Source organism: Candoia aspera, chromosome 7, assembly GCF_035149785.1.
Source record: "Candoia aspera isolate rCanAsp1 chromosome 7, rCanAsp1.hap2, whole genome shotgun sequence".
NCBI classification, from domain to species: Eukaryota; Metazoa; Chordata; class Lepidosauria; order Squamata; family Boidae; genus Candoia; species Candoia aspera.
This window is the reverse complement of record NC_086159.1, coordinates 773,473-786,927: the sequence shown is the minus strand read 5'-3', so window position 1 is coordinate 786,927 and position 13,455 is coordinate 773,473. Positions and strand designations below refer to the sequence as shown.

Sequence of the window (13,455 nt, the reverse complement as noted above, 5' to 3'; positions counted from 1 at the left end):
ACCTAGGAGCTGGGAAGAGGGCAGAGAAGAGCAGCACGGATGGGGAGGGTCTTGGGGGCTCAATGCTATGAAGAACTGGGCATCTTTGGCCTACGGAAGAGGAGACCACATAGCATCATCTGGTCCTTGAAGGGCTGCCCGGGGCAGAGGGTGGGAGTTATTCTCCAGAGCCCCTGAGCACAGGACAAGGACCAGCCGGTGGGAGCTTGGCAGAGGGAGATCCCAACTCAAATTTGAGAGTGACTGAGCAGCGGAACGCCTGCCTCCTGGAGTCCTGGGGGCTGCACCAGAGGGGGGCTCCAAACCAAAGTTGGACAGCCATTTGTCCGGAATGGTCTGAAGATCCCCGTGCTGGGCAGAGGGTTGGACTAGAAGACCTCCAAGGCCCCTTCCAACCCCAGGACCCCCCCCACCTGTGGAGAGTGAGGTAACGAATAAAGAGAGGGGACGGTCTGAGTCAGTCCTGGCCAAGGGTGGGCAAAGATGCTGTTTTTCAGAGACGGCCCACGAGCCCCCCAGCCAGCCACGGGGGGGTATCTTGGCTGAGGCCGACCCGTTTCCCGCCGGCGCAGAGGGGCGAGGGCAAGCCGGGCACCGGCTGGGCAACGCGGCGGTCTTTGTGGTGCTGGGCGGCCGCGAGGCTAGAGCCGAGCATCCCAGCGGCGGAAGCGGGGAGCGGCACTCGGTCACCCCGGGCGAAGAGGGCCGGCAGCTCCCCGCCGCCCCTCGGACTTCGGGCTCCCTCCCCGCCGGTCCCTCGGCAGGAGCCCCGCTCCAGCCTCGCGAGGGCCGCACAGGGATCATTCCAGGGCCCCGAGGGCCTGGGGGCGGTCCGGCCGTCCGCGGGGGCGCGGGCGCGGGGCCCCGGCCTGCTCGAGGCTCCCCCCCGCGAATCAGCCCCGGGGCCGGCGGAGCGAGGGGCGGGGCAGCGGCCGGCCGGACGTGCTCTTCCCCGCCGCGCCTGCAGGGGGCGCCCGAGCTTCCGGCCCGCGGACAAGATGGCGCCGCCCGGGCAGCGCGCGTGTCCGGCCGGAGTCGCGGCGGCGGCGGCGGGGGGCGCCGGGGGCGGGCGGACCGTGCTGGTGCGGGGCTTGCCCCCCTCGGCCCGCGCCGCCGACCTGGAGCGCGAGTTCGGGCAGGCGGGGCCGGTCCGGCGGGCGGTGGCCGTCACCGCGCCCGGTGAGCGGGGTCGGCGGGCGGGCGGGCGGGGGGCGCGAAGGCCGGGCACCCCCCGTTCCCGGCCAACCGGCTCTGTCGTTGCAGGTGGCGAGGCGTGCCGCGGGCTGGGCTTCGTCATTTTCTCCCTGCCGGAGGACGCGCGGAGGGCTCTGCGGGAGATTCGCACCTTCGGCGGCCGCCCGGTCAGCCTGGCGCTGGCGCGGCCCAAGCGGCGGAGGACGGACGGACGGAGCTCAGGTGGGCGGGCGGGCGGGCGGGGTCCCGGGGGTTGCCAGGCGAGGCCGGCTTCCCTCTCCTCCCCGGGAAACCTTTCCAGAGCTGAAGGGGCTCTCCCCGGCGCCTCCCTTCCCCTCATTGGCCGTCGCGACCTTTTAAACACTTAGATGCTCCCCCCGAGGCGCCCCAGCAAGCCCAGAGGCCCCCCAAGGCCAGGGGACCTTCCAAGAAAGCCAGGCTGATCGTCCGCAACCTGAGCTTCAAGGTAGGGGGGCCGCAGGGCTCCTTCCGGTACCGGTGTCGGGTCTTGAGGTGCTGCAGGGATGGGATAAGGTGGCCCTGTCGCGCGCTCACGCGATGGTCCTCGCAGTTCTTGCTGGTTCTCTGGTGCGGGGCTTGCTTCCACAGGTTACAAAGGGAAGTGCAGCTCAGCCGCGCCTCTGAGATTCTGGGACAGCCCTGTCTGAGCCGTGTGGCCGAGTTGCTCTTTCCTGTCTGACCTTCCTTGCTTTTTGGTTCCTCTCAGTGCACCGAAGACGACCTCAAGAGTGTGTTTGCTCCTTTTGGCACGGTCCTGGAAGCCACCCTCCCCAGAAAACCAGGTAGGTTGGCTGGAAGATGCAAAGGGAAGAGATGGCCCTGAAGCCGCCGTGGGGCAAGCTCAGAGTCCTGAGGTCCCTGGTTGGCCCACCCTGCGCCCCTCGTCCATCCACGGCATCTCTGTCGGCAGCCGTATGTTCTGTGTGTCAGGGACAAGAGCTGCTGCCGGGCCGTCTCTCTCCGGGTGAATCCAGGAGTTGCGCTGCTCTGGTTGAGGGGCTGCTCTCCCTGCCTGTGTTGCCCCCATTCCTCTGTGGGCTTGTTCACAGGGCAGAAGCTTAGTTCCTGGGACGCAGGGGAGGCAGCTGGTCTAGGGAACGTGTGAAGGGATGACAGAGGCAGCTTCTGTGCTTGGTTTTGCCTTCCAGATGGAAAGCTGCGTGGCTTTGCCTTTGTGCAGTTCAGGAATGTCCTGGAAGCAGGGAAGGCCCTGAAGGGGATGAACATGAAGGAGATCAAGGGTGAGTCCCTGCAGCCTGTTTGGGGCAGCCAGCAGGCAGGGCAGGGCACAAGGGTTCTGGGTGGAAATCTGCCCTCTAGTGCTGGCCGCAAGCAGTCCAGAGGGGACGGCTGTGGCTCGGCAGATCCCCTCCTTGGGGGAGGAATTTGCTCTCTCTCTGTGTGCACGTTGTCTTCACTTCTGCGCAAAGCTGAGAGCCGACAACATTGCGGTGTCCTGGAAGGAAGGGGCACCAGACTGGGGAGAAGAACACGTTGGGTGCCTTACAAGAAAGAGGGACCCCCAACAATGGGAAAGTAAAGATTTTTATAGAAGTTGAGGGCTGCAAGGTGGGAAATCCGAGGAACCTGATGGGGAAGCCGGGCAGGCCCTTGTCCCTGCATCTGGGGCAGGTTCTGTTGTTAGGCAAAATTGGGCACACGTCCCTACCTGAGGAGAGAATTTTGGGGTTTCTCTAAGCTGCAGTTTCCCTGTTAAGGCTGCCCTTGGGCTGTGCTGTGAGGTGGTGAGGAGGCTTCTATTCTTTGGCCTCGATGGAACGGCAGGGGGCTTTGTTTGGGGCAGGGAAGGCCAGTGTGGGTCTGATGGGATTAGGCAAAGAAGAAGCTGGGTTTGACCCCGGTCATGTCCAAGAGACAGAAGGGGGAAAGGCTGCAGTCTCCATTTTGCATATTCGATTTATTTCCTCCACTGTAATGGCACTTCTCACCTGTTGTGGGTTGGCTTTGACAGTTAAGTTGAGCAGCCCTTCAGGTGGCTGAAGGTGTGTCAGCTTTTGGAGAGCAGCCAAGGAGATTTCAAGCACTGAGATGCTTTGGGTGACCCTCTTCTCCTCCTACGTAAGCATCACTGAGTTTGGTGGCTCTCAGTCTGCATTAGCCCCACCTCAGGCCAGCCTCAGCGTTGCCCTTCCCTCCTGCAGAGCGTCCGGTGGCTGTGGATTGGGCTGTGGCCCGGGAGAAATACCAGGCCGCGCAGGCAGAAGGCGTTCCTACTGGTGAGTGGCTGTTCTGGGCTGTGCGGGGGGCCTGGGTGGTGGGTGCTTCTGTACTGCCCTTAAAGCCTTTACCCTTGGCGTTTTTACTGTAAAAAGGCTTTCCATGGATCTTCTGCAGCCAAACTGTGGAGTGACTGTGACCAAATAAACCCCATTCTGATCTGATGTGAGGGCCTGGTTCATCCAATTGCCTGGAAGAAGCCAGTTGCAGTGCAGCCTCGCTTAAGGGGCAAATATCTTTTCCTCACGTTCTTTGTGGTGTGTCCGTTCGCAGAGAAGAAAATCAGGAAGGCCCAGCAGGAAGGGGCAGATGGGGGTGAAGAACGAGGAGGAAGACTGGCATCTCCTGGGCCAGGAAGGCCCGGCAGGTAAGCCACAAGGAACCTGGGGGGGCCACGCTTTGCTGCTGACAAGGAACGGGTTTGCTTCAGGTAAAAGGGTGAGTGTGACCAGCTGGAGCTGTCTTTTCAAGAGTAGCAGGCAGCCACACAGGTATCCAGCTTCCTCTTCTTGCCCAAAGTAGGCAGACTTCCAGGTTTCGTCACCCAGAGCCTCCCAGAAAGGCTCTCTTGCTAATCTCTCCTGCCGGCTTGGTCCTCCCCGTAGGGACTCTGAGCATCAAATTCCAGCTGCGGATAGCGAAGATGAGGAGCAAGAAGTCAGCTCGACTGTGCAGGAGCGGGAGCCAGACAAGGCTGCAAGTTCAGAGGAGGAAGATGAGGATGATGTTGAGGAAGAGGAAGGAGGAGAAGAAGAAGAAGAGGAAGGAGGAGGAGGAGGAGGTTGGTTTAGATGCTTTGGAGGGGTGGATGTGGAGGGTTTGTACATGTCAGCTAATACATGAAGGAGCATAAGAAGAGGCTGCCTGGATTAAGCCAAAGAAATAACTGAGTATCCTTCAAGTTGCTTCCACCACAACAGGGAGTTCTATTTACAGGTAGTCCTTGACTTACGATCGTTTGTTCAGCGACTTCAAAGTTATGATGGTGCTGCACAAAGGGACTTATGACCAGTCCCCAAAGTTATGGCTGTTGTAGTGCCCCCGCAGTCACGTGATTGTAATCTCGGCACTTGGCAACCTGTTCACGCTTACGACTTACATGCTAGCCATTTGCAACCTTCCTGGCCTGCTTCCCCAGAGGGTCAATGGGGGAGCTAGCGAGGAAGGTTGCAAGTCACTGGGGGAGATCTCCCCCACTTGCACATCCTCCCCAGCACCTCTGTGCTTGCGCCAGCCACTCGCCCCCCCCCACTCGCCCCCCCCACACGCCCTTCCCAACCCACGTGGCACCTCTCGCGCACCATTCCCGACCTGCACCGCACCCCTGTGTGCCCTCCCCAACCTGCGCAACACCTCTTGTGCACCCCCACAGACGCTTCCTGGCCTGTGCCACACCCCTGCAACACTCCCAACCCGCACACCTGTTGCACACACCCTTGTGCACCCTCCCCATCCACCCCCTCACTCTGTCCCCCACCTGGCAGCAGCTGCCTGCCTGCCTGCCTGCCTGCCTGCTGGGGACTTGCAACTTCCTGCCGGCTTCCCCATTGACTTTGGTTGAGGGAAGCTAGTAGGAAGCTGCCTCGCCTAACAACCTTGGGATTCAGTTAATGACAGCAACTGAGACTGCAGGGATTGCCATCGCTAAGTGGTGCAGTTGCACTTTATGACCTCATCGGTTAGCAATGGAAATTCCAATCCCAATTGTCATTGTAAGTCAAGGATTACCTATAGTTACCACCTCTAATGGCTTTTCAGACTTCTGCTTCACCCAAGTGCCACCCTGCTAAAACTGACTCACCTACGAGCCTCGGTACTTGTCCAGCCCAGGATGCGCTGGAGGACAGTTGGGCCACCGTGGTGGGTCCCAGAAGGAAGGTTGATATCTGTGCCCCAGAAGTTTCAGAACCTGTTCCTGTGGCCTCTCTGTAACTTGGTCGTTGGGACTTACGTTGCCTGCAGAGCCCTGGCCGTGCTTGCTTTTCCCCTCTCGTTTTAGGAGGTGACCCTGCCCTGAAGCAGAAGCAGCGCCCCTCTGATGTCGCAGAGGGCCGAACTGTCTTCATTAGGTGGGTCCGAGGTTCGGCTCGGGGCTTTGCGCCCTCCTGGGGGTCCAGGGTTGCTGCATTCCAGCTGAAGGGGGCCTTGTCGTTTCTGCCGATGAGAGCCCCTGAGCCCTTCTGCCCCAGGCCCCTGGCTGCGCTTGGCAGCAGCGCGAGGACAGTGCCGGGCAAACCCGGCCACCCCCTCCTGCTGCCAGGGTGTCAGGACGTGTGTGAGGGAGCCGTCCTCTGCTTGCGCCCAGGAACTTGTCTTTCGATGCTGAAGAGGAAGAGCTGAGGGAGCTGCTGGAGCAGTTTGGAGACCTGGAGTACGTCCGGATCGTGTTGCACCCCGACACGGAGCATTCCAAAGGTGGGTGGGGCTTGCGGACCCCCTCCCCGGGAGTGCAGTCAGGGCACCCTCCGCTTGGCCATGGGGAGGTCCCCCGCACTCCTTCTGTTCCCCGGTCCTGAATGGGGGAGGTAGAGAGGAAAAACAAGGACAAAGCGGATCTTTCCTTGCTCCCTGCAGTGGCAGTTCAGAAGCTTCCCTGCTTCACCTTCTGGCTTCCTTCCCCCAGTACCCACCTCTCTCTCTTGCCCTCCCCAGGCTGTGCCTTTGCCCAGTTTGCCACTCAGGGAGCTGCCCAGAAATGTCTGCAGATGGCACAGGATGAGAGTGAGGTGAAATGGGATGTGTCATGGGATGAGGGGAGGGGGCAGGTGCCATCCCTGAGCCCACCGGGTTCACGGGAGCCCCTCTGCAGGACGCCTCCCGCTGACTCACCATGTCCTTCTTCCCGCAAGGGCCGGGGGCTTCACCTGGGCGGCCGCCTTCTCCGGGTGGACCTGGCCGTCAGCCGCGAGGAAGCCCGGCAGCTGCAAAGCACGAAGGCCCAGAAGCCGAGTGGCACCCGCAACCTCTACCTGGCCCGGGAAGGCTGTGAGTGGGCTCTGCCCCAGAGTGGTCCCCTTGGCTCCTCCACCCTGCCTCGTCTCCGTGGCTCCCTAGTCCAGCCCTGCCTGGGGAGAGGCCCAATGCAAAGCCGAGCCCTCCTGGGATGCAGCCTGGACCCTCCGGCCGGCTCCAGACTGGCTGAGGCTCTTGTGGCCCCGTCCTCTCTGGCCAGCCTCACCTGCCCCTTCCCTCCGCAGTGATCCGGCCCGGCACAAGAGCCGCAGAGGGTGTGAGCGCTGCTGACATGGTGAAAAGGGCCCGGGTGAGTGCTCCCTTGTGCCTGATGGGAGGGGGGACTATCAATTTGTGCCTCCCCGCTGCTGTTGAGGCGCTGGTCCAGCCTCCCTGCAGCGCATGGGAGGAAGCCTGGTGCTGGGTCGTGCTGGACACTCTGCTGGCTGGGGGCCTCCAAAAGCTCCCTGTGGGAGCTGGCCTTGCTGTTGAGGGTAATGTGCCTCCCACCAGCTCCTGTGCAAAGGGGCTCTCGAAGGCAGGCAGCCTGGGGAAGGCCTTCCCTCGGCCTGTTGGGGCGTCCCAGGGCCCAGCCTCGCTGAAGGACCGAGGAGCTGGAAGCGGGGTGGGAGGGCTCTGGAGCAGCCCAGTGAGGAGCAGTTGAACTGCAGAAGGGAAGAGCGAAGTTGGAGGGCGCAGCAGCCCCATATATCTGAAGGGGGCCATTTGCTGTGGGAGTGGACCTCCTCTCTGGCCCCAAGGAGGGAAGTTCAGGCTGGGAGAGTGGCTGGCCAGTGAAAGTGGCTGCCCCGTGAAATGGAGAGTCCTCCTTGGCTGGGGACTACAGAACAAGGCTGGATGGCGGTCTGTCCGAGAGGCTGCAGCGGACCCCCACTGGGCAGTGGGTTGGGTTAGACGGCTGATGCTGTCTGATGCTTTGACGTCTGAAGGGCTGTCGTCGAGAGGGCGTGGGCTTGTTCTCTGCCACCCTGGGGGCAGGACCAGAATTGGTAGGTGCAAACTTGGAGCAGTTGCCGATGGTGAGAGCTGTCTGCCTCTGGAATTGGGTGCCCTCCATGGTCCTTCCCAGCTCTGTGGTTCTGCAGACGTCACCCACAAGCTTCCTGGCTACATTTGGGCACCAGCTTGTCCAGGATCGTGCAGGGAGTCTGTTCTTGGGGGGCCTGAAAGAAAGTGCCTTTCCAGGGTGACCAAAATATGGACAAGCTGGTGCCCAAATATGGCCAGAAAGCTTGTGGGTGACGTCTGCTTGAAAGCCCAGCCAGTCCTGGATGCCGCAGGAGCAGTTTGTTTGAGCACAGAAGCCCACTGTGTGAATGCAGCGACTGTGTTTTGATGACCAGCCTTTAGCTTCAGCTTGTTGTGTAGACCCAGCTACTCTCTAGATTCAAAGAACACAGTTAACCTGCTTCCTGAATTAGCCTTTTTCTAGGTTCACACAATCTGGTGAACTATAAACTACCTGAAGGAGCAGTTATAAAACAGGGTTGTCCGGTCAACTTCGGAGCATAGATGGCAAAAGTCTCCCCATGAAGCCGAAGCACGCTCAGTTGTGCTCTGACTACTTTATGAGAGCACAGCCTCCAAGCACCCGCACACGTCCATCCACTCGCACACAGTGCGCATATCGCAAAGGAAGAGGAAGTGACAGAGGGCCCTTCTCCCCCAGTGCCCGAGTCGGCAAAGGGAGAGGCCGCGAGCTCCTCATGGGAGCATCTCCGCTTTCCCTCTGCCAGGCTTCCCTCCTTTACGGCAGGCAGACCTGCATCCTGGGAGCGGCGCTGAGTCTCACGGCCAATTTCACCGTTTGTTCCTTCGCGTTTTGATGAGTCAAGGAGAGAAAGCCTTGTTTGCAAGGATGGGCCTTGCAGTCACGATGGGTGCATGTTCCCTTCAGCTGGTGTCCAGTCATCAGCTGCAAAGGGTGCCCATTGATGGTTTAATTTTGTTTGCTCCCCTTTCCTGATTAGCTAGCAATGGAAGGAGATGCTTAGAATGTAGCAAGATTCAGAGAGAAGATAACAGAAGAGCACCCATAGAGAGTAGACTAAAGAATGCCTAATTTCATATTAGGGCTGGTTGGCATGCATCAGATGGGTTGCGCAGGCCGTGTGCTTGGCCTGCAGGCAGAGCTTTGATGGCAGCCCCCCCCCCCTTTCAGTTCGAGGAGTTGAAGCGGCAGAAGCTGAAGGACCAGAATATCTTTGTGTCCCAGACAAGACTCTGTGTCCATAACCTGCCCAAGAGCGTTGATGATGCTGCCCTTCGGACAATAATGCTGCAGGCAGTTGGTGGCCAGCCTGGTGCGAGAATCAAGGAGGTGAGTTGCCTGGTCTCTGCAAGGAGCTCGGCTTGCAAGCACACCGTTCTGCTGCCTTTGCCCTCTGCCCTCTCTGTGGCCGGGGATGACTCAGGTGCCCTTTTCCTCTTGGAAAATTCAGTGCTGCCTCTGGAGCCCAAGAAATGGGGCTTCACCGGAGGGAAGGAAGGCAGTTGACTCTCCAAATGCAGAGGCCGATGTATCTCCTTTCCTCCTCTTGCCGGAGGGCCTCTGCTGTAGGGCAAGAAGAGGGTGGGAGGTCTCGGCAGGACTGGGAGGAGAGATGGGGCTCGCTCTGTGTAGGAACCAGGAGGTGGGGGGGATGTGTTGGGGAGGGGCTGTTCTTGGAAAGAGCCTGTGGTTCCTTGGATTCCAGTGCTGTCCTGGGCTGGTGCTCTTGCAGCAACTCCAAGGCCCCTTGTGGCTGGTGGCGTGTGAGACCCGAGGCAGACCAAGAAGCCTAATGAGTCCCTCTTTTGGGGGAAATGGGCGGTAACAAAATTTGAATAATAAAATAAATGTCCATGGCAGAATAACAGGGCTTCCCTTCGTCCTTCCCAGTGCCTGGCAAATCCCATTGTGGTGAAGCCCCTGCTTTGCGTGCTGAGCTGAGTCCCAGGATGAACCTTTGAGCCAGGTCTAGAACCAGCCCTTGGCCTCTGGGCAGACCCAGTTAGTCTCCAGCAGGTGCCTGACTGCCGCCCCTCCTCTCCCCACAGTGCCGGGTGATGCGGGAGCTGAAGGGGCAGGGCCAGTCCCTGGGGTACGCCTTCGTGGAGTTCCAGGAGCATGCACACGCCCTGCTTGCCCTGCGCCAGGTCAACAACAGCCCCCAGTTCTTTGGGGACCAAAAGGTGAGCCTCGTTCCAGTCCTGTCAAGGGAGATCATGGGCTGAGCGCAAGTTCTCCCAAGACCCAGCGGCAGCACCACCACGGGGCTCTTTCTTGCCTGGTCTGGCAGCCACCCCAGGATCTCCTTGATCTGTGAGAGACCACCTGCCCCTCATCTTCGAGGTTCCCAGGTCTACCTGGGGATCTCAAGACAGGATGCATCATTGGGGGGCAGAAGCAAAGCAGAGTTGGCAGTTTCTGGTCCTGTGGATTTCTGGCCACCCCATGGAAGGATCTAGGCTGGGCGCCAGAGGAAGGCCGCCCCTTGAGCCCAGAAGGGCAGAGATCTGGGTGCTCCTTGGTGGCTGCTTTGAAGAGGGTGGCAAGATGGGGTTGTTTTTCTTCCCAGCGGCCTATTGTGGAATTCTCCCTGGAGGATGGGCGGAAACTGAAGCTGAAGGAGCGGCGAGCTGAGCGCAGCCTGGTAGGGCATCTGGCTGGTCCCCTTCTGTGGCTGCAGAGCTGAAACAGCCTCCCCTCAGTCCCTCCCTCTCTGCTCCAGGAGAGGGGGAGTGTACGCTGGCTCCCGGCAGACTTCTTGAAGTGTGCAGGGGGGTCTTGTGGGTGGGAGCCCCTGAAAAACGCGGAGCTGGCTGGAGTCCCTCGGCACTGGCGTCCCAAGCCGCTGGAGAAGCAGAGAGGCTCCAGTGCCACTGCCCGAGGTGCGAGAGTCTGACTCTGGATGGCAAGGTGAGCCTGAAACGGATTGGCCGTTACAGAAGCCGGCCAGTACAGGCAGCGCCTCCCAGCTGGGGCACTGGTGCCAGGACTCCGCATGTCCGCCTGCCCCTCCCCTGCGGCGGGAGACGGGTGCTCTGTTGGGCCAGTGGCTTCTGCTCACCGCCGGGTGATGGTTTCTCCCTTTGCGCAGCAAAAGCTGAGGCAGAAGCGAGCGACTGCTGGTCCAGCAGATCAGGGGCCGTCGCCCGGCACTGGCCAGCGAGGGGCTCCTCAGAAGCCACCAAGGGGGCTGAAGAAGGCCCTGAGGGCCAAAGGAAGGGCTGGGGCCCCTGGTGGCCCTCAGGCTCTATCAGAGCCCAGGGGGCAGAAGAGAAAGCGGCCCGGGCACCCGCCAAGCCTCCAGGCCACCAAAGGAGCCCCCTCCTGGTCCGGCTTCCAGACACACACGGAGGAGGCGGCGGTGGAGCTGCCAGATGGCAAGAAGCGGCGCAGGGTCCTGGCCCTTCCCTCTCACTGGGGACCCAAGATCAGGTAAACAGCAGGTTGAGGGGGCTTCTGGGGTCCCTGCTATGGGAGAGGGAAGAGATGCTGCACACTCCCTTCAGCCTTTGGTCAACCCCACTCTGCCAGTGGGGGAGGAGCTCACAGGGCGGAAAAGCCATTGGTGCTGCTCTCTGGACTGAGGGGGTGTTTCTCCTGGCAGGAATCGCGATAAGGGCAAAGCGCAGGGGGCTCCCCCAAAGAAGAAGGCCAAGCCAAAAGAGCAGAAGGCTCGCAGAGCTCCCCATCAGGTGAGTGGCCGAGTCCCCTCCCCTGCAGAGGCGTGCCCGCCACTACCTTCACAGCTGCCTCCCCCTCTGGCCTTCGCAACCTGACTCTGGGTCCTCCTCCAGGTGTCCCCAAAGAAGCAGCAGGGTGGGCGCGGCCAGGCAGAGGCTCATTTCGAGCAGCTGGTGGAGCGGTACAAGCAGAAGATCCTCGGCAGTGGCAAGACCACCCTGCAAGTCAAAAGGAGCAAGTGGTTTGAGAACTGAGTCTTCCCTGTCCCAGGGAATGGAGCCCCCCAGCTTGGGCAGGGCCACCCCTTCTGTCTCTTGCTGCTTGGACATGGAGCGCTGCCCTTGGCGAGAGGGAGGAGGCCATGCCTGGGGCAGTTTCCTTGGCACTGCATGGACAGGTGTGACACAGAAAGTGCATTTGGGCCCAGGGGGCAGACAGGCAGGAAGAAGAGCCAGCCTCCTGGGGCCCGAGGTGCTGGGGTCCCTGCTGGCCCAGGACGTCTGCAGCCAGGGCCGCCGGAATCATCCCCCAACGCTGCCAGTGCCTCTGAAGGGGGTCTGGAGGAAGGGAGAAGGTGAGGCAGTCTCCTGCTGGGCCCTTGTGGCCCTTCCTCTGCGCTTGGTCCTAGCCTACAGAAATGCATCTGGGCAGCCTCATGCTGTGTGAGGGCCTACCCGTCCTTGCCACAAGGGGTGGGTGTGTGGAGGGACCAGGCCCGAGGGTCCTTGTGGCCCTTCCTCCACGCTTGGTCCTTAGCCTACAGAGAACGTCCCCACAACGTTCTCTGCATGGTGGAAAATGTGGAAGGGGGCTGCTGCGAGGAGGAGGTGGCTCCAGGTATGGAGTTCCCACCCACTGTTTATTCAGCCTCTTTTAATAAATGGCTTTCTCAGAATTGTGGCTCTCGGGAGTCTCCTGGGCTGGTGTTCTGGGGTGGGTCTCTCTTGCCTTGGCTGTGACCTACCAAGTCCACCCTTCCCCTTCCTTATCAGCCCCCCTTTCTTCCAAGCCCAGGCACTTTAACTAGTTTAAACCATCACATTGGCTGGTTCATCATCTAGAGCAGTGTTTCTCGACCTCAGCCACTTGATGATGGGTGGACTTCAACTCCCAGAACTCCCCAGCCAGTGTGGCTGGCTGGGGAATTCTGGGATTTGAAGTCCACCCATCTTCAAGTGGCCGAGGTCAAGAAACACTGCTCTAAAGAGTTATTGATGTTGGTCTGACTGAGTTGCACAAGATGCGGTTTCCACAATGCTTTATCTGGTCATTGGAAAAGGCTGGCTGGGGGAATTCTGGGAGTTGGAGTCCACCCATCTTAAAATTGCCAAGTTTGAGAAACACCAATCTAAAGTGTCAATGAACTGGCTTTTCTTTTTGCTTCTGTCTTGCAAGATCTACTTCCATGGTTTTTTCTGGCCAGGGCCCTGCCTCAGGCAGATGGAGCCAAAGGCAAAATGGGGATTATGAGAAGAGCCATTTACTGGCTGTGCTTCAGGTTCCTTCTTGACTGATTTTCCAAAAGGGCTTGGCTGAAAGTTCTCTGGAGCCAGAGCCATCCTTCCCTTCCACAGGCAGCAGGGCACCCGTGTTGGCTCTCCAGCCCCACATATTTGCCACTTTCCGAACTTGTCCGCGTGCTGCCACGGTTACTGGGCTCCTGGGGATGGCCCACGGTATTGTCCTGCTTGTGGTTCCAAGTTTGGAAGATCTTCCCTGCTTGGGAAACTCTGCCCCCGGTCCTCCAAAGCTCGTTTGCCCCATTTCTGGATCACAGGATCTCTCTTGCATCAGGGGCTTGGAGACCTAATCCCGCTAAAGGGGCAGTGTGCTATTTCAGCCTTCAGGTTCAGAAGTTCTTCTATCCCATGTTACAGAGGACCGTGCAAAATCAGCCTGTGGGTTGCCAGCTTGGCTCTGTTAAATTCACCTGGGGAGCACTGTAACAGGTCTGCTCCCAGTGAACAGTCCCGGTTGAACGCTACTGTTCCCATTCACTCCCCAGCCCAGATTCCCAGACATGTCTCGGGTGGGGTGGGGGGAAAACTCGTTTTAATGTATCTACGATAGAGACTTCTATTCTAGACTAGTCCCCCAATGGGAGGAGACGGGTGGAGACAAATTAAACGAACAAACAAAACAAGGTGGGCCAGGTAGTTTGCAGTGCAGCGTATTGGAGAAACCCAGCCATTGTTTCAGCCGGTTGTGTAAACCAGGGCATTGCATCAAGCCACACAGGTTCTTCAGTTAACGCAGGTTCTGTGAACAGAGCATGTGTGATGGGTTAACTTGGGCTGAGGCTGAAGCACGTGTAAATTGAGCTTGACAGCTGTGTTCCATGGGGGTCCCACTTCCCT

At 59.7% G+C, this 13,455-nt stretch overlaps 1 protein-coding gene across 1 annotated transcript; it reads left to right on the top strand.

Moving 5' to 3' along the window:
• The first annotated feature begins 998 nt into the window (after positions 1–998).
• Positions 999–11,993, top strand: RBM28 (RNA binding motif protein 28). The gene is made up of 19 exons (XM_063308357.1): positions 999–1,179; positions 1,264–1,416; positions 1,563–1,660; positions 1,922–1,997; positions 2,364–2,456; positions 3,378–3,452; positions 3,727–3,820; positions 4,059–4,234; positions 5,453–5,522; positions 5,759–5,868; positions 6,106–6,179; positions 6,303–6,438; positions 6,651–6,715; positions 8,588–8,746; positions 9,466–9,600; positions 9,987–10,061; positions 10,509–10,849; positions 11,022–11,109; positions 11,212–11,993. Exons 1-19 carry the CDS (start codon positions 999–1,001, stop codon positions 11,350–11,352), a joined length of 2,340 nt encoding a protein of 779 aa, XP_063164427.1. The 3' UTR covers positions 11,353–11,993.
• Positions 11,994–13,455: the final 1,462 nt, after the last annotated feature.

Coding starts and splice junctions, on each gene's coding strand:
- RBM28 (XM_063308357.1), top strand. CDS start 999: ATGGCGCCGCCCGGGCAGCGCGCGTGTCCGGCCGGAGTCGCGGCGGCG. Junction 9,601..9,986: donor AGTTCTTTGGGGACCAAAAG/GTGAGCCTCGTT, acceptor TTTTCTTCCCAG/CGGCCTATTGTGGAATTCTC. Junction 10,850..11,021: donor CACTGGGGACCCAAGATCAG/GTAAACAGCAGG, acceptor TTCTCCTGGCAG/GAATCGCGATAAGGGCAAAG.